Genomic DNA, 23,260 nt, shown 5'->3' with positions numbered 1-23,260 from the left:
GTTTTCTTAGCACGTAATGCCGCATTCAGCAACATGTTAAGGGAGAGAAACTTGGAATTGCGGGATTTTCCCTTTACTGAAGAGTTCCCTTCCAACCAGAGCCTCCAGAGGTGACTGTATGGCTGACAAACCTTGGAGGGTTCTTTACACTGAGAAGTCTGAGAGGCATTCAAACTTTAAAGTCACTGAATCTCAACTCCATTAAAAAAATGGAACACAGACACATTCATCTGTTCAATGGGAAATGTTTTGCAGTAACACCATTCAGAAGCCACCTGGCTCAATTTGTGGGCTATGAAGCCTAAAACATGGTTTGATGCTTCCAGAAGGCTAGAATTGCTATGCAGCGTAGTAAGAGTGATTCTGAACATGATGTCATATTTGACAAAGCAAGTAAAGCCTCTCCCAATCACTGACTTACTACATTAAAAAGTGCTTTACAGTCACTAAAAATCTATCACTGATAATATATTGCAGCTGCCTTTCCCTTTCCTAAGTAGAGTGGGATAGCGGGAAAACTGTACTATCATTTTTAGAGACAAAATTAAATAAAAAAGCAGATAAATCAAATCTACTTTCTACTTAGGTTTATTTCTTGATAGATCATAAAATACTCCCCTGCCCCCAAAAGTGCCTGCCTTCATTCAGTTGTCAAGACTGGTCACAGGTCTGCTTTGCCCACAGCATCGCTGCTCTTGGCATCCTATGGGTGAGAGCCTGATGCCAAGTAAAGAGCGATGTGAGAACACCTTCACCCCGGGCGTGAGGAAATGCCCCGGTGCCCCTCTGAAGAGTGGCATGCGGGCTCAGCGCCAAATGCTGCCCCGAATGCGTCTAACGTGATGTCCGAAGGGCAACAATGACTCCTAAAGACTGAACGAATCACGGATATACCCAAATGGTTTTCTTCAAAATAATCAGGGGTTTTCAACTATTCGAGGGTCAGAGAATGCAAGACCCTAAGCTCTGCCAATGGTATGAACTAGAAAGCCCAACTTCTGTTACTAAGAGGTGATGCTTCGGTCAGACCTATGTGGTAATGCATTCTCCAAGACTCCAGGTGCCCTGCGCGTGCTCACTCTGTTCCGAGGCTTACATGCGGAACCTATTCTGACCTTGGAAGGAAGTAATGACAGTCCGTTAAATGGAGACACAATGATCTAAAAAAGACCCCCAAAAACAAACAAAAAACTAATGCTCAGACAGACCAATCTTTCTCTGCAGCTGCGGCTGAAGCAAGGCATACCCTGCCAATAAAATTCTTCCCTGTGTTGTAGGGACCAATTTGTGTTATTAGAGGAAAACAGCCCTTATAGTCAGTCCTTCCTTAATATTTACTTCTAAAATTTCTAGTAAGTAAATTCTAATACTGACTTCTAAGTGGGTCACTTAGTAGACATGTCTGGGATATCCAAGTCACTTATTAAAATAGCTACCTTGAGATCAAATTTATTTTGCTTTACAGAAGAAATCTGGCTGTTCTGTGAAAAGCCACAAAATCTATTTGGGAAATTTCATTTTAATTATTATTATTTTTTAGTAAACTCTATGCCCAACGTGGAGCTCAAACTCAAGACCCTGAGATCAGGAGTGGTGTGCTCTACTGACCCAGCCAGCCAGACCCCCTATTTACGAAGTGTTTAGGTCAAAGTCCAGTCCAAGGATTAAATCAGGCATGTGACTGTCACCTCTCTTGGCCACGGGCATGCTGGGTGGGTTTGGAAGATTAAACCAAATACCCCCTTGCACCACAAACCGGACCTGACAGGGACTCCTGTTCTGAGCCAAGTAAAGACCGAATCAGTGTGGTTGCTTCTACCACGTTACTGTTTATACAGATCGGCTTTACTGACAGACTGACTTTGTTTCATTCACTAGGCAGTGAATGGGTTCCCCAAATAAGGCAGGAAGACTACGCAGTAACAATAAAGTGTTACTTAACATTTATGAAGTAATCTCCACATACTAGACAATGTTATCTTATATGCACAATACCCAAGAGCCAGGTACTACTATCCCCATTTTACAGATGAGGAAACAGAGACACACAGTGTTAAGTAACCTGCCTGAGAAAACAGCAGAGCTGGCATTCAAAACCTGTGGTAGGCCTCCAGAAGGCAAACTCGGAACTATTCAATAGCCTGCAGCAGCAAGAACTGGCCTGGTTTCTAGTCCTGGTTGTGCTATCAACCAACTCTGACAAGTGGATTTAAATCATCTTATTTTCCTGGGTCTTAGTTTATCTGTGAAATAAAGGAGCTATACTACATATCCCTAAGGTTTCTCCTAATGTCAAAAGTATGATAGGTAAATGTTAAAATGGGAGAATTTCAACTAATCTGGTAGCATCAGAGGAATACCACAGTGACAGATGGACAAGAATAAATTTAATCTTTGTCATCTCAAGTACCTTTTAAAAACTATTGTATGGGTCCCAATTTTCAAATTTTAAAACTATCTCTGAATTAATTTTAGTCCTTCAAGAAAATAAAGCTCTCCCTGGTAACTAATATCAGAGGATCTTTCTACATTGATCTTAATGTCCCTACGTGCTTTGCAGCAAATAACATGAAACTAATCTCCCCAAAAGTACTCTCCTTTTGAACCCTTTGTCAAAATAAGGGGGCATATAAAAGGCACACATGCACGCATACATGTTGTATGTATTGGCGTGTGTCTGTCTATGCATATACGTCTCTGGTGTGACCTGTGAGTAAGCCCCACAAACACAACCTGACGTTTCTTTCTAGATGCAGACACCCTTCCTCTTCTACTGGTAAAACCCACCACCTTCCAGTAATTCCAGTATGAGAATAAAGAAGATGAAGGAATTCAGGGGAATGAATCTAAGACGAATTTAAAAAATCCCTCCATGGCAGGGCTTGGTAAAACTAAAACAAAAACCTTCCCAGGTGCTTCTTTCTGCTTTACTCCCAGATGTCATGTCATTCACTCCCCCCTCCCCCGCCCTGCCCCCCCCCCCCCGCGCCTAGGGGAAAGAACAAAAAGCGTGGCCTATTAAATACACACCGTTTTTCAATTAAAAGAAAACTTCTTTCTTCACCATTCCTCTGCTATTGCCTTTTCCCTAACTCTTTTCCTCTCGGTCACATTTTATCCTGACAGACTTAGCCAAAAAAACAAAACAAAACAGAACAGGAGGGGAGTGCCTGTCATTTTCTCCCTAAAAAAGCGGGGACCGTGATCCTTAGCAAGTATGGACAGGTATGTGGAGAGCACGACCAAAGCCACCTGGAGTTGTGTGGGCGCTCTACACTTGAGCGCAGGCTCCCAGCGCGGCCGGCTCTGGTGGCCCTCGTTCAACAGCTGCCCTACTGCTCAGGCTATCAGTCAGAACTCGGAGATGCTGGAACTGGAATGACATGGTTTTCAAACTACTCTAAGCTTTCCGCTTTTAGAAATGTTAATCACACTTTTCACCCAAGAAGTATCATCTGAGCCCGTGTTGTTGCCGAAGGGGCTTTCCCTGATCCTAATCATCTCTACGGATGGTCCCAAATGCCCCTCTGCATGGCTCACTGAAGAGGATGTGCTCCCGACCCACCCTCTTCAGAACGACTTAGGGTCATCCCTGTCTTCCAGACACCTTCACTGAATAGGGAGACTGGAGAAAAGTCCCTTCTGAAAAATGAGGAGCAGGACTTGCTCTGGAGGCATGCTGACCAAGCTAACCAGGCAGGGCGGGACCAAGGGGGTGCTCAGCGCTGGCTAACCGAGGGGGAGTGACATGAGGAGCGAGGGAAAGCAAGCCTCCATGCGTGTGCCTGCCATCACCCACCAACACTGCTTACCGAGGGGCATGCCTTGGTGGTTCTCTCTATAAGAAAAATGTGCCCCTTTCCACGGTAGATCTCTGCTCACCTTTGTCCTACAACTGTGCCACATGCTTTTCTTTGTATGTGGACATGACAGTCCTCAGCCAACCATCAGCAGGATGTGAGTTTTGTTTTCCCAATGTGGTGAGCCATTCCCACATTCACTCATTTTCCTTGTAAGAACCGAACCTCTCCATGGCTGGTCAGGATTAGGGATGTTGCTGTAGCCAAGGAAAAATTTTCATCTGTTGAAGTTAACCCATGGGGTGGCTTGAACCCTCAAACTAGGGTCAATAGCACTGTTCTTTAAGGGCAGAGCCCTTAAATCTACCCTGAAAGAAATGGCATTCAGTGAACAGGAATCAAACAGCTTTCTTTCAAAGTACTCAGTGTTGGTCCTACGCTTCGGTCAACTTGGTCCTATGAGGTGAAAAAAATTAGGACATATTGACAGGATAGTAATAACAGCAGTACTCCTCGCTGTCTGCATAAAGTGCTTGGAAAAGTGCAGAAAGACACTTCTGCAGCTGTTCTCTATTGCTCAGGTGAGGCCGACTCAGAAAAGCCTGCAAGTAAGAACGGTCACTGCCCCAACTCCAGAGGTCTGCACCCTTCCAGGGAAGCAGTGGGTAGGCCCTCAAAGCAGAATTACCCATGTCACATTCACTGCTCTGGGTCACTGATTATGGCTGCAGTTTGACTTTTCCAGTCACAAAGGATTGCTTATGACCCACAACTAGGACTCCTACCACATGAAGGAGGTTCCTGAGACCCTTTCCTATCCTGACACAGGAAGGAGGCTGCTCTGGGCATTCTGGCCTCCCTTTCTTTAGCCTCAGAGGAGGGATGGCCATCAAGGCCGCCCGGAGAAGGTGGATGACTTACCCGTGCTCACTGAGTGGCAGAGCTGGGGTGCGACTTCAGGGCTCACCAGTACCCAGTCTGGGGCTCTTTTCACGTCGGCAAACTGGCAGTTCCCGCACACCAAGAGCTCTCTGATTAGAGCTAGTGTGGATTCCTGGTCTGTAAGCGCTGGCCACAGCTCAGTCTGCACTTGATCTTTCCCCACCTTCAAAGAAGAAAACCTACCTCATGATTTCTCTCTCCTGGAGCCCCTGACCACTCATCTCCTCCCAGCACTCGGAATCACCCCTGACGACTCCTCTCTGCTGCCCGTTCAGCCTGGCCCTAGTTCTCGCATTTGCCGGGCGCCCAAGGCCGTCTTCTTCCTGTCTGATCCGCTTACTTAATTCCAGAATATGGCTATTCTTACTAGTCACCTTGTCTCTGGGTGTAGCAGGGAAAACCAGCTCCTAGATCATTCTTTTGCTCAGAGGTCTGTACTCCTATATATCTTTGTTTCGATCATTCTCCAAACCTGAGTGCCTTGATTACACAAGGTGAAGCAAAATAATCTTCTTCCATAGACTTGAGAATTCTCTCTCTCTTACGAAGTCCCACACACCTGCCTGACTAATCATCCGAGCACCTCCTTTAGCGTTGGCACTTCTATTCCATTTTGTTTTACATGACAATGTTTCTACGGCCTTTCAAGGCCTTGCTCTTTTTTCTTTGTGCTGACCCTCTCATTTGATTATGTGCTCTTTGTTAACAAAGACTAATATTTAGTGTAGTGCCTGGCACATAATAAACAATTCATCTGTAATATTCCATTCATTCCTCATATTGTATGTGAAGAATGTACTATTATTATGATTATTCCCATTTCACAAATGAGAAGACTGAGGCTTGGAGAGGCTAAGCTACTGTTCACTGTCAAGGAGCTCATAAGTGGTGTGGCTGGATCTGAACCCAGATCCATCCGACTCCAGACTCAAGCTCTAAACTACCTGGTTACACGCTGCCTTTGTAAAGGCAGATGCTTCTTCTCTCCCACGGTCCTGAGTACAACCCTTTTCATTTAACAAATGCTGCTGCTTGACTTGATAATCTAACTTCAGGTAAGTCAGGCTGTATTCAAGTTTTTGGTAAGTGGGGGTAAAATCTCCAGAGAGAAAAAGAAATTGATCCTGGGGCAAGGTGAGGCACCTCTAAGCTTGGGGTATGTGACAACCAGGTTACTTTCACTCTTGTCTTTTGGTTCCCATTAGCCAGTGTCAGCCATCTGGTCCTTCCGAAAACATGTGTGGGTTCAGAACATAACAGACTAGAAGAATAGAGGAAAAATAAGATTATTCTGTGCAATCCCCATTCTGGAGGTCCCGCAACAACCCCTGGAATCTGCCTTTGGTTTTAAGGCTCAGCAAAAATTAGACCAGCATAGAGATGACAGAGAGTCGGGCCTAGAGGTGGTAGACGTGAATGGATATTGACAAAATTATGTATTTAAGAATGCACTTAATTAGTTTTGTAAGGAATGGTGACTGGGACCAAAAAATATAAGCATGAATGGTATGGAAAAAAAATGGACCAGAAATCAAAGAATGCTGTAAGGTTTACGACTTCCAACTACACCAGGATTATAGCAGCGACCAGGAAAGTACTTTGCAGATGACAGGCATCTAAGATCTGATTTAATTTTGTTTAATTCCAAACTACTATTAACATGACTACTCCAGCCCACCAGAATTCCTTCCTTCTTCAAATTCCTTTGTAATAATTTTCACAACTCTGAGGTTTAGTGTTAGCTCACAGACGAAGACAGTAAGACTCAGAGCAGGGAAGGAACTTGCTGAGGCTACCCAACACCTGGAGTCATTCCTAGCCCGAAGTCAGCACTCACTATCACGTGCTACTGCCTCCCACACAGTAGCGGAAGATGCGGTCCAAAGAGCAGACACAGTTTGAGAAATGCAAGCTCTAGAAGCACAGAAAATCAGTTTTATCAAATTATGTGCTGTGGAAGAGAAATGCCCACATGAATATTAGCATCTCATGACAAATACTAAATGGTAAGAAATACCATCTCTGCAGCTGATAGGTACTGACACCAATAAGTTGTGAACACTTATTCTCTAAGTTATTCGTGGAACCAAACCTATCAAAATTACCAAATTTTATAGGTCATCAAAATTTTAGCACCAGTCTAGGAAAACAGAAAATGGTAACATCATTAAGGGAATGCCAGCCCGTCTCTAAAGGAATGCTCACATATCGGGGTGAAGAAAATATAACAGAAGCAATCAGTACCTAAAGCAGTAAAACAAAATTCCTCCAGAATAGTAGGAGGTAGGAATCTGTATCAAGTTCAAATTTAGCCTTACTTTGTAACCATTCTGTGGGCCTATCTGCCAATTCCTTTCAACTATCCAAAACCACTTCAAAATGAACGTAAGGTTGCTAAGCAATTGCACTTTCATTAGGCTACCACCATATTTCCACCCCATGAAACGGGACTACTCCCAGAAAGCAACATACTCCTGCATAGTTTGTGGATCACCATTACAACCATAACCCCCGTCACAACCAAATGTATTTCACCCATATTTTAAACTCAACGTGGCTGCTTTCTTCAAAGGGGGTAAGGGGCGAACAATCACACCTCTGTACTTTTCCATTTTCCGACACTTATCAACACTGAGAGTAAATGAAGAGATCCCACAAGAAAAGGGGTCAGCTATTCCCTGATGACAACTACAGTTCATGAAGACAATCAAAGATTTAAAAAAATATGTGTATTAAAAAAAACCCTCAAGAGATGAACGTCATATTACCAACTTAGGGGAAAAAAAAAAAAACCTCTTGGGATATTAGATAGGAATCCGGTATCTGTAATTCATACCTTAGCGAACTAAAAGTTTACACTCAGCAGACAGCACTACTTGATTCCACACAAAAGCCACAAACAAAACCAGTTCGTACTTACCTCTAAAATGGCACTATGAGTGGGTAACAGGTGTTAAAGCCTCTTAGAAGTTACACCTCTGGGACCATCTTGGCTGTTCCCAAATCCCTCATAACCACTCCACAGTCCCTGGGTTGCAGTCAGTTTCTTTTCCTTTTTGGTTAAAGACGCCACTTCCTATGCTATTTCTTAGGGGATGCCCTTCCCTTGAAATCAGTCATTTAATTCATTTAGTATTTTAACATTTTCAAATTCTTTTACCATTAATGGATCAACAGTTTCTTTTCATTCACATGAAATGACTTTTCTCAAAGTTCAGTGCTTCTGGTGTGTGGTTCCTGACTCCCGTGCCCGAGCCTTCTGCTCACCTCTTCCATTCCTGAAGGCCGGATTCAGACCTCCCTCCTTTCCTCCTTTGGTCTCCCCACCTTCTCTAGGCCTTGGAGGTCTCTGTTTACGAATGCCCCCCATTCTGGCATCCAGGCCTACAGGTGTGGCTGGGGCACTTGACAGAAGGATTACAAGCGTCATTTGGGTGCTTCTTCAGGCATCATCTGCAGTTCCGGGACAACCAGACCTTGATCTCAACACGCAGGACAGTCATGTAGGGCATTTCCTCAAAATACGGGCATGCAAATCCAGAGCACAGCCTGAGCCTTCGCCTTCAGGTTACTCCAAGACCAGACAGCCCTGGCAATAATGCGACAGAGATCACTTCACTGCATCTGCTCGCACAAATCCTACCCCAGTCAGCCAGGACAAAGCTGACACCATCTTACAGATCTTCAAAGAATAGCCTGAAAGTTTCACTAGAGTTTCTGTCTAGGGCCAGCATCACAAAAACTACCACCTGTCTCACTGCTGGCAGTAACTTTTTAGCTTGTTGAAGACTCTGTAGAGAGACTAAAGACTGAACAGGCTGTGGAACCTAACTACCTTCTCATCCTTGGAGGCAAGTGCCAGAACAATAGGATGGAACCATCTGGAAGGAAAGCACGAGAGGCTTTGACTGCCACTGCTCCTGCTGTATTTGGTACGGGAATAAGAAAGCGCTCCAGCTTCCAGAGTTGTCAATAACTCATTCTGTAACCTTGTGCCAGGCACTTAATTGCCCCAATGCCTCAGTTTCCCGATCAGTACAAACTAGAGACAACAACACTTGTTAGTAAAGCACTTTGGTGTATGCAGTTGAAAAATAAATCACACAAGTGCATGCTGTTAATGTTTTTTTTAAATTTTGAAATTTCAGCGTTAGCTTACAAATTTACAAATTTATAAAGACCCCCCCCCCAACAGTATTGTCTCACATACTAGGAGCATCTTTCCTAGAGAAGCTCAAAGTACAATTTTCTGTTTAAGTTACTTGGAAGCATCCAGAAATACTGGGAACCCAAATCATATTTGATCTAGCCTACATCCTATGCTCACCTTTTAAAAGGGACAAATACTTCACATGGCCCTTTCTATTCATATGCTCCCTCAATAAGGAAGGGAGGAGCAAGACATTAAACTGAGGAACAGGGGTTTAAAATGACTTGGCCGAATATTTACAGCCAATGTTTATTCTTATCACAAACTGACTGGGGAACCAGAACCACAGAGTGGAAGACTCAAGCCAGGGAATTTATGCTAGCAACATTTGGTCAAAACTGCAGTACGGTATTGTCTCTTGGCACTGATTTTTCAAAATGACAGAAACTTAAAAATTTTGGATGTAGGCTGATTTCAACAAGAGTGCAGTACAAAAACCAACTTGGTCACATCTGTAATGGTTATGCTACTAAATTCATAGCCCTGTGTCTCATTATTTCTTACTCATTTAAGAAAAAGTTCTTGGTGAAGACACTTAAGACCACTTGCACCTGTGAAATTAGCCAAGATTTGAAACAACACGTATGCCCGATGCTGGTGAGGCTGCCGTGACAGGCGCCATACACTGCTGGTACAAGAGGAACTGGTACACAGCTTTTCTGAAAGTCATTTGGCATGACATGCATCAAGAGCCTTGACAACGTTCTTTCCTGCTGTGACACGTGAATTTTACTTCATAGGATCTGTCTTAAGGAATGATAAAAATACGAAATTTTATGCATGTGATACTCCTCACAGCATCATTTTAACAACCAGAATTTAGAGATGACCTAAGAATGGTTGGGTAAATCATGATTCAGGCATACAATGAATTTTCTGCAGGCATTAAAATGATGTATGTAAGATTTTTATGTAACAGAAAAAATACATGAGATAAATTAGGTAGAAAAAGTGGGACGTAAAATTGCACATAAGACCTTATGTTAGGGGCGTCTGGGTGGCTCAGTCGGTTAAGCGTCTGCCTTCAGCTCAGGTCATGATTGCAGGGTTCTGAGATCCAGCAGGCACAGGGCTCCTGGCCCAGTGGGGAGTCTGCTTCTCCCTCTCCCTTTGTCCCTCCCCCTGCTCGAGCGCTGGCTCTCTCTCTTAATAAATAAAATCTTTTAAAAAAGACCTTATGTTAAGAGGATTTTGTATTTATTTTCTAAACAAGTGTTCTTTTTAAAAAAAGTTCTTGAATCTGTTATGCTTGGTAGGCTAAATGGATGAGCCTTAAAGGTGGCAAGATAATTTCCTCATATACAATTTTAAACATTCTCATTAAAAATCGTAATATTAAAAAATTGTAATGAAGGCTAATTGAGGGTTCAGAAAAATAGGAACTCTTAAACACAACAGGTAAAAATATAAATACTCTTTGTCTAGAGAGTAATGGAAACCAATAGGCAGCAAAAGCCTTAAAGGTGTATATATGCTTTGACTCCAAAAATCCACTCAGGAATCTACCCCAAGATTTATATAAAGGATATTTACCACAGTGCTGTAAAAGCATAAATTAGCAAAAAACCAAAGACAACCTAAATGTCTTGCAACATGGTTTTAATTATGTACAATAAGTAACACTGATACGTGGGAATACTATGAATCCATTAAGAATGAAGTTGTCAGAGAACACTTAATGACAAAGGATCAGGCTATTCGGTAGAAACAAACAGGACATATAATATGACCCAAGTCTGTGGAAAAGATGGGGAGGCATAAGAAAAGCATGGGTGTATGAAAAAAAAGTCTCAAAATGCAGACAGTGTTATCTTTGGATGATTATTTTTTGTCCTCTAAATTTAAAAAAAATTTACAACATGTATGTAAAAATTTTACAATCAGAAATAAAGACATGCTATTTTGAAACACTACAGGAATTAAAAATGGGTCTTTAATTTTAACTATGTATAAACAAAGTTGTCCTTTAAACGAAACTGTTTTAATCTTTTCTTATATAATCATAAAATTACTCCAGAACCAAATGCCTTACTTGACAGAAAGATTCAAAGCCTTGGACCCCAAAGATTCAAATGTGTCATTATTTTTGGGGGCAGAACTGCCTGTGGACAAAAAGGTGGTGGGGTCTTTTTAAAGGGAGAGTGTTTGCCTTTTCTTTGTCATTCCTGGCGCTCATTAGCTGTACTATTATCATAAAAATTATATAGCATTTATCACTATTTGGTGGTAGGTGAAGATAATTTCCCACAGTTCAATTAACCAGAAACCAAAAACCTGGAACATTCAACTAATTGTATTTCCGTTATTGGCCCTTTAAAACAAAAAGACAAGAAACTAAACAAAACAAGCTCCCATCAAGGACTCAGAGAAAATCCCTGTGTGGGGTCTGGGGTTGGCACGGATTCATCTCAGTAACTAAAATCTAACAATGCTCTACAGTGATCAGGGACAAAACCAGTAATTTTGACTCACTGAAAGTCTTAACATATTAAAAAAAATTAAGGTACGTTCTACTTGAAGGGATTTTCAAGGAGGGTGAAAACAAAACCTTCCTGCTAATACTTAAGAAGTTGTGCAAATCCAATTAGACAAGAACACCCCTGAAAATTCCAGATATTCACAATTTCACTGTAATATGAAGCACAGGTGTGAAATATATAGCCAAGTTTCTCTGGAGAGTTTTAATTCATGTCTTTAGCCAACTTAAAAATAAAACCAACAAAACAAAGAAACCTCAATGATTTGGAGGTTTACCTGTCCAGGTCCTAGGCAAGTAAAATAATCTCAGGGTGTGATAAAATAAATTTATTAAACTAAGATATGGAAAAACTGAGATATAAAGATCTATGACCGTAACCACAAGATTCTGTGGCAAGAGAAACTACTGTATTAAAAACCTTCTACATTTCACATGATTTATTAATAAAAAAGAAAGCCCACAGAATTCACAAATAATCAAAGGCAACAAAAGTTACCAGAGCTGGAAGGCTATATAGACAGTTACTGCTAAGGCTGTTGTTTCCTTGACTCCTGGTCCCACAGTGGCTCTTGCTGGAGTCAGTGTGGCAGGTTTGAACGTAGGAGATTCTAGGGGACCTGGAGCGGTCTACAGGGTCCCGGGAGATCTACATCATGTTGTGGTCCCAAATGAACCACCTTTATAGGAATTCTCTAAAATAAAGGCAATCTAGATTAGGGTCCCCTGGAATAATAAAATGGCAGGCAATGAACTACTGCATACACACTTTTTGAAATCCCAAGAGGATCCATAAAATCCTCTCCTGGACATTAAATCTCCTTTGGAGAGCTCATCTGCTTCCTCATTCGGTCAACCTCCAGTTATACCAGTACTTTATGCCTATTTAATTAATTCTGAACATATCTACTGTCTACTGATATATCTCACTTCTACATACAAGTGTGAACGCTTCAGCAATTCATCAAAATCCTCTCCACCCAAAATCTGCTTTAGTGTTTTGATTACTAATAATTACAAGCCAGGTATGTTAAAAAATGCTCCTGAAGGAGACCTACTATCCTCAGTCAGTGTCCAGAACCGTAAGCTTACATGTTGCTAAATTACACCACCTTTTCCTTTTGTACCTCCTCCTTGCGTTCAGACTCCTCTGCACTTTTGCAATCTAGTCCCGTCAATTCTTGCTTGGAATCCATCTATACCATTGGTCCTTTGCTCAGCAGTCACTTTCCTCTGCAGGCATTCCTGAATGCTGCCACGTGTGCCAGTATAATTGTCTCACCTGCCTTTGAATCCCTGCAATGACTTCCCATTCCTCATTTCAACCTTCAGTTTCAATCACAGGTTTCACACATATCATGGTTTAGCAGCAGATCTGCTAAGAGAATAGTTCCCCCAAAGACACCCAGGTATTTTAGGGTTCAGCAAGGATCTGTCCTTTCTTGCCATTTCCCAGATTGCTCAATTATTCCCTACAGAGACTTTCAATTCCTATCTATAGATTTTGGATGGTCAGTGTAAAATCTTATAGTTGATGTTTCTGGTTCATGTCGTTTAATTTCTAAATCCCTCATGAGACTCAATCCAAGCTTGATTGCTCATTATTTCTCAAAAGTGTTCCTTATTGGACCACCTCCTCATCACCGGTTATGACACACATTATTCCCAGACACCTTTATTTCAAGCCCCACTCAATTCATTCTTCAAAGCCCATTTCAAACAAATCTCTTCAAACAAACCATTCCAAGTTTTACTTGAGTTTAAAGCGAGAGCAAGCATTTCTTAACTCAAAGTGTACACACTGTAACTGTCAACATTTAATTTACTCAAGAGCAGAACTGTTTTTCTTTCCAAACCATTTAGCACAGTAGCAGGCATCTTGTTGGTGGGTTATCAACGTATTTATTCCATTAACCACTTTACCATTAACATCAACATCATTTCCTGCTATCACTTGAGTAACTTTAGAAAACAGACAGCACCAAATACGCTTCATGTTATCAAACACTGAAGCTGTCTCCTAATGATCACAGTCAAAACCATCTGATTACAGCTACCATTTACAGCTATGAGCCAAATGCTTTACAATGATCTCTAATGCTCCTTTTCCTTGTAGATGAGAAAACAGTCACAGAAGTAACCTGCCCACAGAGAGTTAAGTGGTAAAGTTAGGATCTGACCCAAGCCTGTCTGGCTTCAAAAACCACGCTTTCCCCACAAAATTTACTCTGTCAACTTAGTTGGCCTCTGAAGAAAACTGGGAGTTTTCACTTCATCTTTCACATCTGTATCACAGCAACAATAATAAAAACCCACTTTATCTAGTAAATTCCTCAAGAACCGAAAGCTCTATTGTACCAAATGAGTAATTTCCTAACCCTTTTACTCTAAATCAGTATTCATAGTAAACACTTAAAAAAAAAAGATTTTATCCTTTTAGCTAATCTCTGCAACCAACATGGGACTCGAACTTATAACCTGGATATCAAGAGTTGCATGCTCCACCGACTGAGCCAGCCAGGCGCCCCATAATAAACACTTTTATGGAGGACATTTTCCTTAGTAAGAAGGTGATTCTTCCTAACAATCACTTTGAAATGACTTTTAAACCCAATCAACAATGTGAGTAAATGGAAGCTGCCAATTTGTCTCAAATATGCAACTTATACTTATTTTTCATAACTTCTCAAGTGTTAGTTGCTGGTATTACAAAGGAGAGTAACCTGTAGCCATATCAAACCTGTTGCAAATGTCTTTCATTTTATTTTTCAAATAAGCCAAGAGTTCCTCCAACACTCAAGGTTTAGTACCCTAAAATGTTCCCCCTACTCCTTTTAATTTTTATATCTATCTCTTTGAAGTCCTACCTAACATTTCCTGGTTCTCATAGTTTTCCCCATTGAGTACCTTCTCCAAGCCGGACTCATCTCTTTGCCCTGAAACGTGTAGCCCCTGCTAGCCCTGCTCTGCCAACGTAGATCAGGAATACAAGTAACAGACCAAACCCGGGGAGGCAGTAAGTTAGCAATTTCGAGCTGTGAATCTCCGTCTCATTAACTAGTTGCCGCAGATACTAGCCAGGGTGGCCACGATTCACTAACAAATTCTACAACGACAAAGCAATTTTTTGGCAAGTTGTAGAACGGAAACCACAGCATGGAAACTCTATACGGAGGTGGAAAGATAACGAATCAAGACTTTAAATTACCCTTGCAGAGGGAACGGTCAAGGCTTTCAGCGCGGCAAGACGATACTTTCGAAACTGTCACTAGACTACTCACTCAAACCCGAGTCTCCCGCCCAAAAAAGTGTGACACATGCAAGTCAAAAAAGGCCTCCCTCCGGAGCTCCTGGATTCGGTAAAGATGCGTGGTGACTGTCTGATCCATTAGACTGGGCAAGAGGTGAAAAGGGAGCAGGAAATCCTGTTTATTTCCAGCAGCCCTAAGAGCGGGAAAGGTCGGTCTCTAACCGGAGACGAACCAGGCCCCACTGCCGGGGCCGGGAAGGAAAAACCCAGGCCTCTCCCCGGCGCCCTGGAGCCCTACCCTCCCGCCCGTAGCCCCAATCCCACTCGGGTTGTCTTTCTCCCCGTCCCACTCAGATCCTCACCATCGTTCCCATTATCCCTCCACCACCCCCACCCGCGCAGGCGCAGTGGGAACCAGGGCCTACCCGCGCCCCCGAGGCGCCGCGACTATGGCGGAGCCGGAGCAGGCCGGTAGCAGTTCCGCGCCGGGTAGGCGTCCCTCTCCCGTCCCCACGACCTCCCCACCACCGCTGGGGCCCTGTCCCCACCCGGCCGACTCCTCTTCTGCCCTCCTCACCCGTTCTTCAGATCCACCTCCAGGATCTTCCCGTAGCCCTTAAAGAAGCGCTCCACATCGCGCTCCCGGGCCTGGTAGCTCAGGCGGCCGATGTACACCCGCGGCATCCCGGCAACAGCGGCGGCGGCTTGGCCCGGCCCCAGCCCCCCTTAGGCGGCGGCCGGCGAAGCGAGAGCGCGGCGACGGCGGCGGCGGCAACGGGCGAGCGGCGGGACGGACGCAGCCGAACCCCAGCGACGTACGCGAGCACGCAGCACGCGAGCGCGCGCCTCCCGCCTTCCCCGCCCTCCCCGCAGGCGGAGGGTAACGGGAGGGAGCGCGCGTTCGCTTCCCGCCCGGCCGGAGTGGGGGCGGGGCTTGCTCAGGGGCGCGCCGGCGTGGGGCGGGGCCAGGTGATCGACAGGCGGTGCTTGCGGCGCGGGGGCAGTCTTCCCCCTCCCGCTCTTTACATCCTCTCGCGAGGTCGCTGTGGCCGGGCCTGCGCCGCTTTCGCAGCCCGTTGGCTTCGCTCCTCCCCCCGGAAGTGCCTGCAACTGTCCCCGCCCAGCGAGCGTTCCTGCTTTTGTCCTTTGAACCGGGAGTGGTTTCGACTTCTGAGCAGCTTTGGAGTTAAGTCTGGATTCTAACCGTCTTTGTATCCGTGACCTTGGGCCCGTTACGCGCCACGTCTCTAAGCCCCGTTTGTCTTCTCTGTATGAGGGGGATAGAAATTGCAACCTTCCAGAGTTGGCTGGAGAATTATATATAATAGATACGTCAAGCACTTAGTACTGTTCCCCGCACATCACAAGTGCCCAGTAAATAACCGGTAATATTTTAAAAAATAGGACAAGTGGCTGCAATAGAAGCAGTGAGGGAAGTAGGGAAGTCTGGAGTTTGGGAACTAGATTAGGCTTGGCACTGACTAAATTACTTGGCCAGTTTATTTTCAATTGTAAAATTAGAATAATTTATCCCATCTCAATGGACTGGCTGGGTAACTAAATGGGGTAGTATATATGGAAGAATATACTGCTTGGAACAGCATCTGGACCGAGGTAGTAACTCAAATATTGGTTCCCTTCTCACTAACTCAATTTACCTAGAATCACAAAGGAGTTTGAGAGCACAAGCAGGGGAAGGGGTAGAGGGAGGAAACAGACTCCCCGCTGAGCAGGGAGCCCAAGACAGGGCTCCATCCCAGGACGCCGAGATCATGACCTGAGCAGAAGGCAGATCCTTAACCGACTGAGCCACCCAGACGGCCCTTGAAATTATATTTTGAAAGGATAATTCATTAACTGGTTCATATAATACAGTGAAAAGTCTTCCCATCTCTGTCCTCTGGCCACCTCCCTTCCCTCCCCAGAGGCAAACAATGTAATCAGTTTCTTAAATGTCCTTCGGGAGGTATTTTACACAAACAAAGCAATAGTGTACTATAAGAACAGTTCTGTGCTTACTTTATTTTGAAAGTCCTTCCATCAATACAAAAGGAGCTTCCTCAGGAGTATTTTTATGGCTTATAAAATACCATTATACACAGTAATTTATTTAATCAGTGCCCTAGTGAAGGACATTGATAGGTTCAAACCATTTGTTATAACTGCTGCAATGAGTAACTTTGTATATACATATATGTAGGATCTATTCCTAGAAGTAGGATAGTTGGCTCAAAGGGTGTGGGCAAGTATAGTTTGGATAGATATTGCTCAATTCTCTTCCATAAGTACCGGTTTCTGCATCTCATCAATACCATGTTATCAAATTTTATGATCTTTTGTCATCTTGTAGCTGAAAAAATGCTATCTTGGGGTAGTTTAATTTGCATTTATCTTATTTTGAGTGGACTGAACCTCATTCTGTTTAAGAGACATACTTTCCTTTCTGTGTCTGCTTATATCCTTGTTTTTTTTTTAATTTTAATTTTATTATTTTTTAAGATTTTATTTATTTGAGAGAGAGAGAGAGAGTGAGAGAGAGCACAAGCAGGGCCAGGGGCAGAGAGAGAAGCACATTCCCCACTGAGCGGAGAGCCCGATGCGGGGCTGGATCCCCTGGGATCACGACCTGGGCCAAAGGCAGACGCCCAACTGCTGAGCCACCCAGGTGACCCTATTTTTTTTTTTTTAATTTTTAAAAAGATATATTTATTTGAGAGAGAGAGAGAGCACGTGTGAGGTGGGCTTGGAGAGGGAGAGAGAATTCTCAAGCAGACTCCCCACCGAGCACAGAACCTGGGCTTGATCCCACAACCCTGAGCGGAAATCCAGAGTCAGCCACTCAACTGATTGAGTGACCCAGCACCCCCCCCCCCACCTTTTTGGTTTATTTATTTGAGACACAATGCAAGAGCCGATGGGGGGGAGGAGGCAAGGGGCAGAGGGAGAGAATCTCAAGCAGGCTCCCTGCTGAGCACAGAGCCTGATGCAAGGCTCAGCTTGATCTCACTACCTGAGATCATGATCTGAGCTGTTACCAGGAGTTGGATGTTTGACTGAGCCATCCAGGCTCCCCCTTTGCCCATTTTCTTATTGATTCATAGGAGTTCACTATATATTAGGGAAATCAGTTCTTTGTTAGATGAGTTACAAATACTTTCCCCCAGTTTGTTGACTTTTGACTTTGCCCAGAGTGTTTTCTGCTATGCAAAAACATAAGATATTTATGGGGTCAAATTTTTCCATCCTTTTTCTTTGATTCTGGATTTTGTGTTGTAGTTTTTCTCAGGTTTCTTGAGGTTTAAAAAGAAAAACACCTCCCATCGTTTATTGTTATTTTTAGGACTTATTTGTATATTGCAGTCTTTGATCCATTTGGAATTTAGTAGTATGAGGATCATAAAATCCTTAAGAACTGGTTCTAACCTTCGTTGTCATGTAGTCTGATCAACCTGTTAAACAGATGGGGATGAGAGCCCCACATAAGGGAAATGCCTGTCTCTAAACCCTGCTCCTCCTCCAGAGTTTCCTAATTCAGGGAGTGGCACCTTCCATCCAGCAAAGTGCTAAAGTTCAACCTTCAACCGCCACATCTAGTCTGTCCTGTTGATTCTTCTTTCTAAATGTTGCCGAATCCATCCACTTCACTCCCATTGACTAAGCTAGTGCAGGCCTTGTCATATTGTTCATACCTCAGGGCTTTTAACCATGCTGTTCCCTCTGTCTGCAATATGGCTGACTCCTTATTTAGGCCTCAGACCTTCCTTACCCTCATCTCAAGTATCCCATCACGATGATATCATTGTATTGTTTCTTTCACAGCATCTACCATACTCTGTAGTTGCCTTGATTATTTCTTCACTTGTTCATGGTCTTTCTCTCCTACTAGAAGGTAAGCTACCTGGTATCAGGGGCTGTGTTTTTTGTCTCCTACTGTATCCCTAACACCTATAACAGTCCTTTTCACATAGTGGGTGTTCAAAATGTTTATTAAGTGAATAAACAAATGATCTCTTACCTGAATTACTTCAATGGCCTCCTGATTCTCCTTTTTCCTGCCTCCCCATGAGACACAGACGCAGAGAAATTTGAACTCTCTTCTGATTGACATGCTAATTATCACTGAACAAAATCAAGGAGTCCAGAGAAAAGAGGGCACACAAGGCCAATTGTGGGTCCAAAAAAATCAGGATTGACTGGTATGGTGACCAGACAGGGTCAGGGGAGCTGGCTCCTGGTGCCAAATCTGCTGCCTGCTGCGTGACCCTGAGCAACTCACTTCGCCTCTCATGGTGTCCTCCTCTTCTGTAAAGTTATGATATTAACTAAAATCTCAATGATACAGGGAAGTTGTAAAAATCAAATGGAATATGGGTAAAAGGGCTTATACACTGCAAAGGGTTAGGGGCATAGAGAAAGCTTGCTTTTCTTTCAGGGTGTGCGAGCATCTCCTTACCTTTAGGTCAGCTCTTGTCTTCCCAGGATTTTCCTGCCTGCAAATGCAGGCAGTTGCTGTCGCAGGCCTGAGTCTCTCTTCTTTACCACTTCCAGCTGCTCTGGCTGGGCCCAGTGTCCTACCCAGGGCCCAGTGGCTACCAACAAGTATGAGGCTGGTAGGTGCAGCCAAGAGCTTCCAGGCGCAAGGACAGGCATGCCTGCCACTCACAGATGAATGCAAGAACCTTCTTCTGGGCCTCAAGTCTTTCCCAGAGGAAAGCAGGCTTACTTATCTCATCTCCCAAGTCACAAAGCAGTCACCAATATTATGGCAGTGGCTGTAGGTAGTTGCAGGATGGATGCTCCCAGAAGATACCAAGCAGGGAGCGCCAGGGTCAGGAAGCCTCAGGCCACCAGGTGTGCCCAAGCTTTAGTTTAGGAGGTAATGCCTGTTTGTCTTCTTTCAGTCTCCTGGAGCCCAAGTTTCCACCTCCAGTCATTTAAAAAGGATTCTGTTTACTTAGTGGGCCTGAAGAGCTGTCCCCACTCCACAGAGAAATTATTCAGGCTGAAAATGAAAAATAGCCTCCCGTACTTGTAAGTGAGCAAGAAGATCCATTTGAAGTTCGATTCTTTCTATGGTCTCTTGTCAGTCTCCTCTCTGTGCTGGCCTCTGAAATGTTGGTAATCCCCATCTTGGTCTTTGAAGTTTCAGGGGATTTTCCTTGTTTGAAATTCAGAAGCCTGGGAATTTCTGATGTTATCTCTTAGTGCCTCCCTTCTCCCAACTGTCCCCTAACCTGCTGCCAGAAGAATTTTTTTTTTTTTCCCCAAAGCACAGTTCTCATCTTCTGGCTCAGAAATCTTTTGTTCCCTACTGCCAATAGGATAAAGTTCAAATTCTGTAGCGGAAAATCATAAACTGCCACAATTCACTTTTTCAGCTTCAGACTGAATGATTTCAATACAAATTAAATCCGAGAATATCCATCAGTTATAATTAGGTTCAGAGAAAAGCCCAAATACTAGGGACTTAAATAACATAGAAGCTTGTTTCTCATGTAAAACAAATCCTGAGGTGGGCAGTTGGGGCTTCTGGGTGCCTGGGGCCCAGGCTTCTTGGGTCTTGTCGCTGACCCATTCTTAACATGGTCAAAGATGGCTGTGCAAATTCCAGGAATCGGGTCTGTGTCCCAGCCAGGTGGAAGGTGGAAAGGGAAGGAAAAGGTACAGGATGGATGCCAGCTCTACTTTAAAGAGGTTCTTAAGCAATCGACACCTACCACCTCTGTTTGCACGACAAGGGACAGACCTGTCTTGCTGCAAGGAAGGCGGGAAACCTGTTTATTCCAGCCTACCCTGTGCCGACCTAAAAGTTTCAGCATTAATTCTCAGGAAGAGAATGGATATTTGGGGGAAATGAGAAGATTCTAACATAAATGTCCTGCCTCTATAACAGCTTAGTCTGGTCCCTTAGTTTATGCTTGTCTCCCTTCCCGGCCTGAGAAAACTATAATCATCCTTTAAAGCGCAGCCCAAATGTCATCTCCAGAACCCTAGAGCTACTGTTCTCAGGACATTTTGCACATCCCTCCACGGGGTCTCTAACCATGGTGTTATGAACCTTCCTCCTCCCTGTCTGCCTCCTCTGAGTCTGTACCAGGGGCTGCACTCTCCCCATGGCTGCAGGCTCATCACTCCCCCTAAGCCCAACATGGTGGACTCCCTTCCCCCCCCCCCCCGCCCGGCCCCCTAAGAACCTCATCTTAACTGTTTCCTGTATCTTTGGGCAGCCTCTCCCACCCTCTCAGCCTTTTTTCACTTGCCCATGTTGACCATCTGTACAAGTCAGCTATCCCACTAACCTCAAGGATAGAGGACAGGGGACAGGAGGGACTCAGGCAGATTTGGGCTGATTCTGAGACTGGGTGCACAAGGTAGCAACTCTTATCCAGAGGACACCTGCAGACCTTCCCCAACCCTGGGCTGAAGCTAAGTCCTTTTCTCCAGAGGACAGAGAAGATGCTCCCAAAGGCAAGAGCATTATGCTGGGGGCTGCATACATGTTTGCGTGCGACTAAGCCTGAGTGTATTCTGGCCTCCTGAGCCAGTTTTCCCCATCACTCTGCTGCTGAAAATCCCTCTGTGCCTCCCCTGCTCTGAGAGGTAAGTGCTGACTTCTCAAACCTTCTTGCTCTGACCTCTGTTCACAGTTCTCACCTCAATCCTCACACTTCCCCGCCTCAGGTGGCAGAGCCAGGCTCCCAGCCCTCCAAACTCTCACATGTGCTGTTGGTTTTGCTTGGTACATGTTTTCCTGCCTGGCCTTCAAGATTTACTGTGGATGACACCTCCACGAAGCCTTCCTTCAAGCCTCCGGCAGAGCGGCTGTGTTCCCATGGCCCTCCGAACACCCGAGTCAGTGGCCTCATTAGTATACTGGGAAGGTCTGTCCCCTGCTCTGGGCTAAGCACGGAGAGGGCCAGGCCCCTCCCTCATCACCGGCATCCCTAGCCTCAAGCACATACTAGGTATCCAGTAAATACATTCCAAAGTCTCTTGTTTTTTTGCTCTGTGTGAGTGGATCAGAAGGCAAACACCAAAAAGTCACAGAATGTCAAACTCTTCTCTTTGTCTGAATAAAGCTGTTCATTTTCAGAGCCCATTTTAAGCTTCGTGTCAGGAAAGCTCCCTGACCACAGGCCTAGGACAAGCCCTCAGTGATGGTCTCACAGTACTTCGCACAGGTTTAGCGCACGCATCACCATGGCAGTTGCTGTGGGCTCTTGGCTTAATGCTGGGTTTCTCAACCACAGCATGCCGGGCTGGGTAACCGCTCGTTGGGGAAGAATGTTCTGTGCACCACAGGTTTGAGCAGCACCACCGACCTCTACCCACTGGATGCCAACGGCACTCTCCCGACTATGACTACAAATGTCTCCAGACAGTCAAACGTCCCCTGGGGGTAAAATGACTTCAGGCTGAGAAGCACTGGTATAACAAACATCTCCCAGTGAGAACGGGCATTCTGTAGGGTGGTCCAGCCACCTGAGACCCCATTTCCTTGGCTCCTCAGCCTGCCATTCATTCTCCCGTGTAGATCACCTTCCTCCTGCCCGACTGAGCCACACACCACCCAGAGTGAGTCAGACGTTCCTTTTTGCTCCTCTGCGGAGAGCCGGGGGGAGGAGACTGCGTCCTACTGGCTCTTGCACCTGCCAGTGCCCACCCTTGCTTTGTTTCAGGGTGGCCAGGAAATCATCGCTGGGGGACAAGTGGAGGATGGGCAAGGGTGCTTCTTAGTGCTGGGGGATGGCAGGTGCACAATGAGGGGCCTTCTTGACAGGGATGACTTCTATGGGTTTGTATGTGTTTGTTTTTAGGAAGTTGACTTTATTAGATACCCTGGGGCTGGACCTGGGGAAAGCCTTGGCTGGCTTCACAACCCTCTTGGTCAGAAGTGACGGTGAGGTGAGGACAGGGCAGCCTGGGAAAGGCTGAGAGGGCCCTGACCCAGGCGCCAGAAACCAGTCCTGCCGATCTGTCTTCCCTCCCACCTCACTCTGGCTCCTCTGCCATTAGCACATGGTGAGAATCTGCTTTGAAGACACAAACGGCTGCATTGAGGCTTCCAAGGCACGGTGGTAGTCCTGCAGGGGGACCTCGGAGCAGGCAGGGGCTGTGAGCTGGCCTCGGCCGATGAGACCGCACAGCGTGAGGATCAGCTCCTTGAACTGGGCTGTGGGAAGTTGAGGAAGTCAGAGGTGCAGTGGCAGGGCACGTCAAGACAGAGCATGGGCTGCCTCCGGTGGCAGGAGCGGGCGCTCAACTCTAGGAAAGCCTCGAGAGCCCAGGCTTGACCAGGGATAGGGAGGCTGTGGAGGCAGCCTGATCCCTGGTGGGGTAGGACAGGAACATGGGGAGTGGCCCCAGGAGCTGGTGGTCAGGCAGAGTGGTGGCGATGAGGGCTCAGACCCACAGAACCTGACTGGGGAGGAACCGAGAGTCCTGAATGGTGGGAGGGGCAGGAGTACTCTGAGGCAGGGCGGCTAGAAGAGGCACAGGGAGGGGGTGGGTGTGCCTGGCATGCCGCCGATGTGGAACAGATGAGCTTTGCTCAGAGAAAGGAGCTTTCCCTGAGAGCCCAG

At 45.1% G+C, this 23,260-nt stretch overlaps 2 protein-coding genes across 3 annotated transcripts in view; both read right to left on the bottom strand.

Annotated features, from left to right (window-relative positions):
* The window catches only part of SRSF4 (serine and arginine rich splicing factor 4), a 39,845-nt gene extending 24,292 nt beyond the window's left edge, over positions 1-15,553 (bottom strand). Inside the window, exon 1 of the mRNA XM_045782680.2 lies at positions 15,256-15,553. Coding sequence (XP_045638636.1) covers positions 15,256-15,362 — 107 coding nt within the window. The 5' untranslated portion in view covers positions 15,363-15,553. The remainder of the gene's footprint in view (positions 1-15,255) is intronic.
* Positions 15,554-16,680: 1,127 nt separating this feature from the next.
* Positions 16,681-23,260, bottom strand: part of MECR (mitochondrial trans-2-enoyl-CoA reductase) — a 33,795-nt gene continuing 27,215 nt past the window's right edge. For both annotated transcript variants that reach the window (XM_045782243.2, XM_087858379.1), the window contains one exon: positions 16,681-22,851. In XM_045782243.2, the coding sequence (XP_045638199.1) occupies positions 22,691-22,851 (161 nt within the window). In that variant the 3' untranslated portion in view covers positions 16,681-22,690. The remainder of the gene's footprint in view (positions 22,852-23,260) is intronic.

The sequence above is a fragment of the Ursus americanus genome, chromosome 33 (assembly GCF_024610735.1).
Source record: "Ursus americanus isolate L20-20 chromosome 33, mUrsAme1.1.p, whole genome shotgun sequence".
Lineage (NCBI taxonomy): Eukaryota > Metazoa > Chordata > Mammalia > Carnivora > Ursidae > Ursus > Ursus americanus.
The sequence above is the reverse complement of the archived record's forward strand: the minus strand, read 5'-3'. Positions and strand labels throughout refer to the sequence as shown.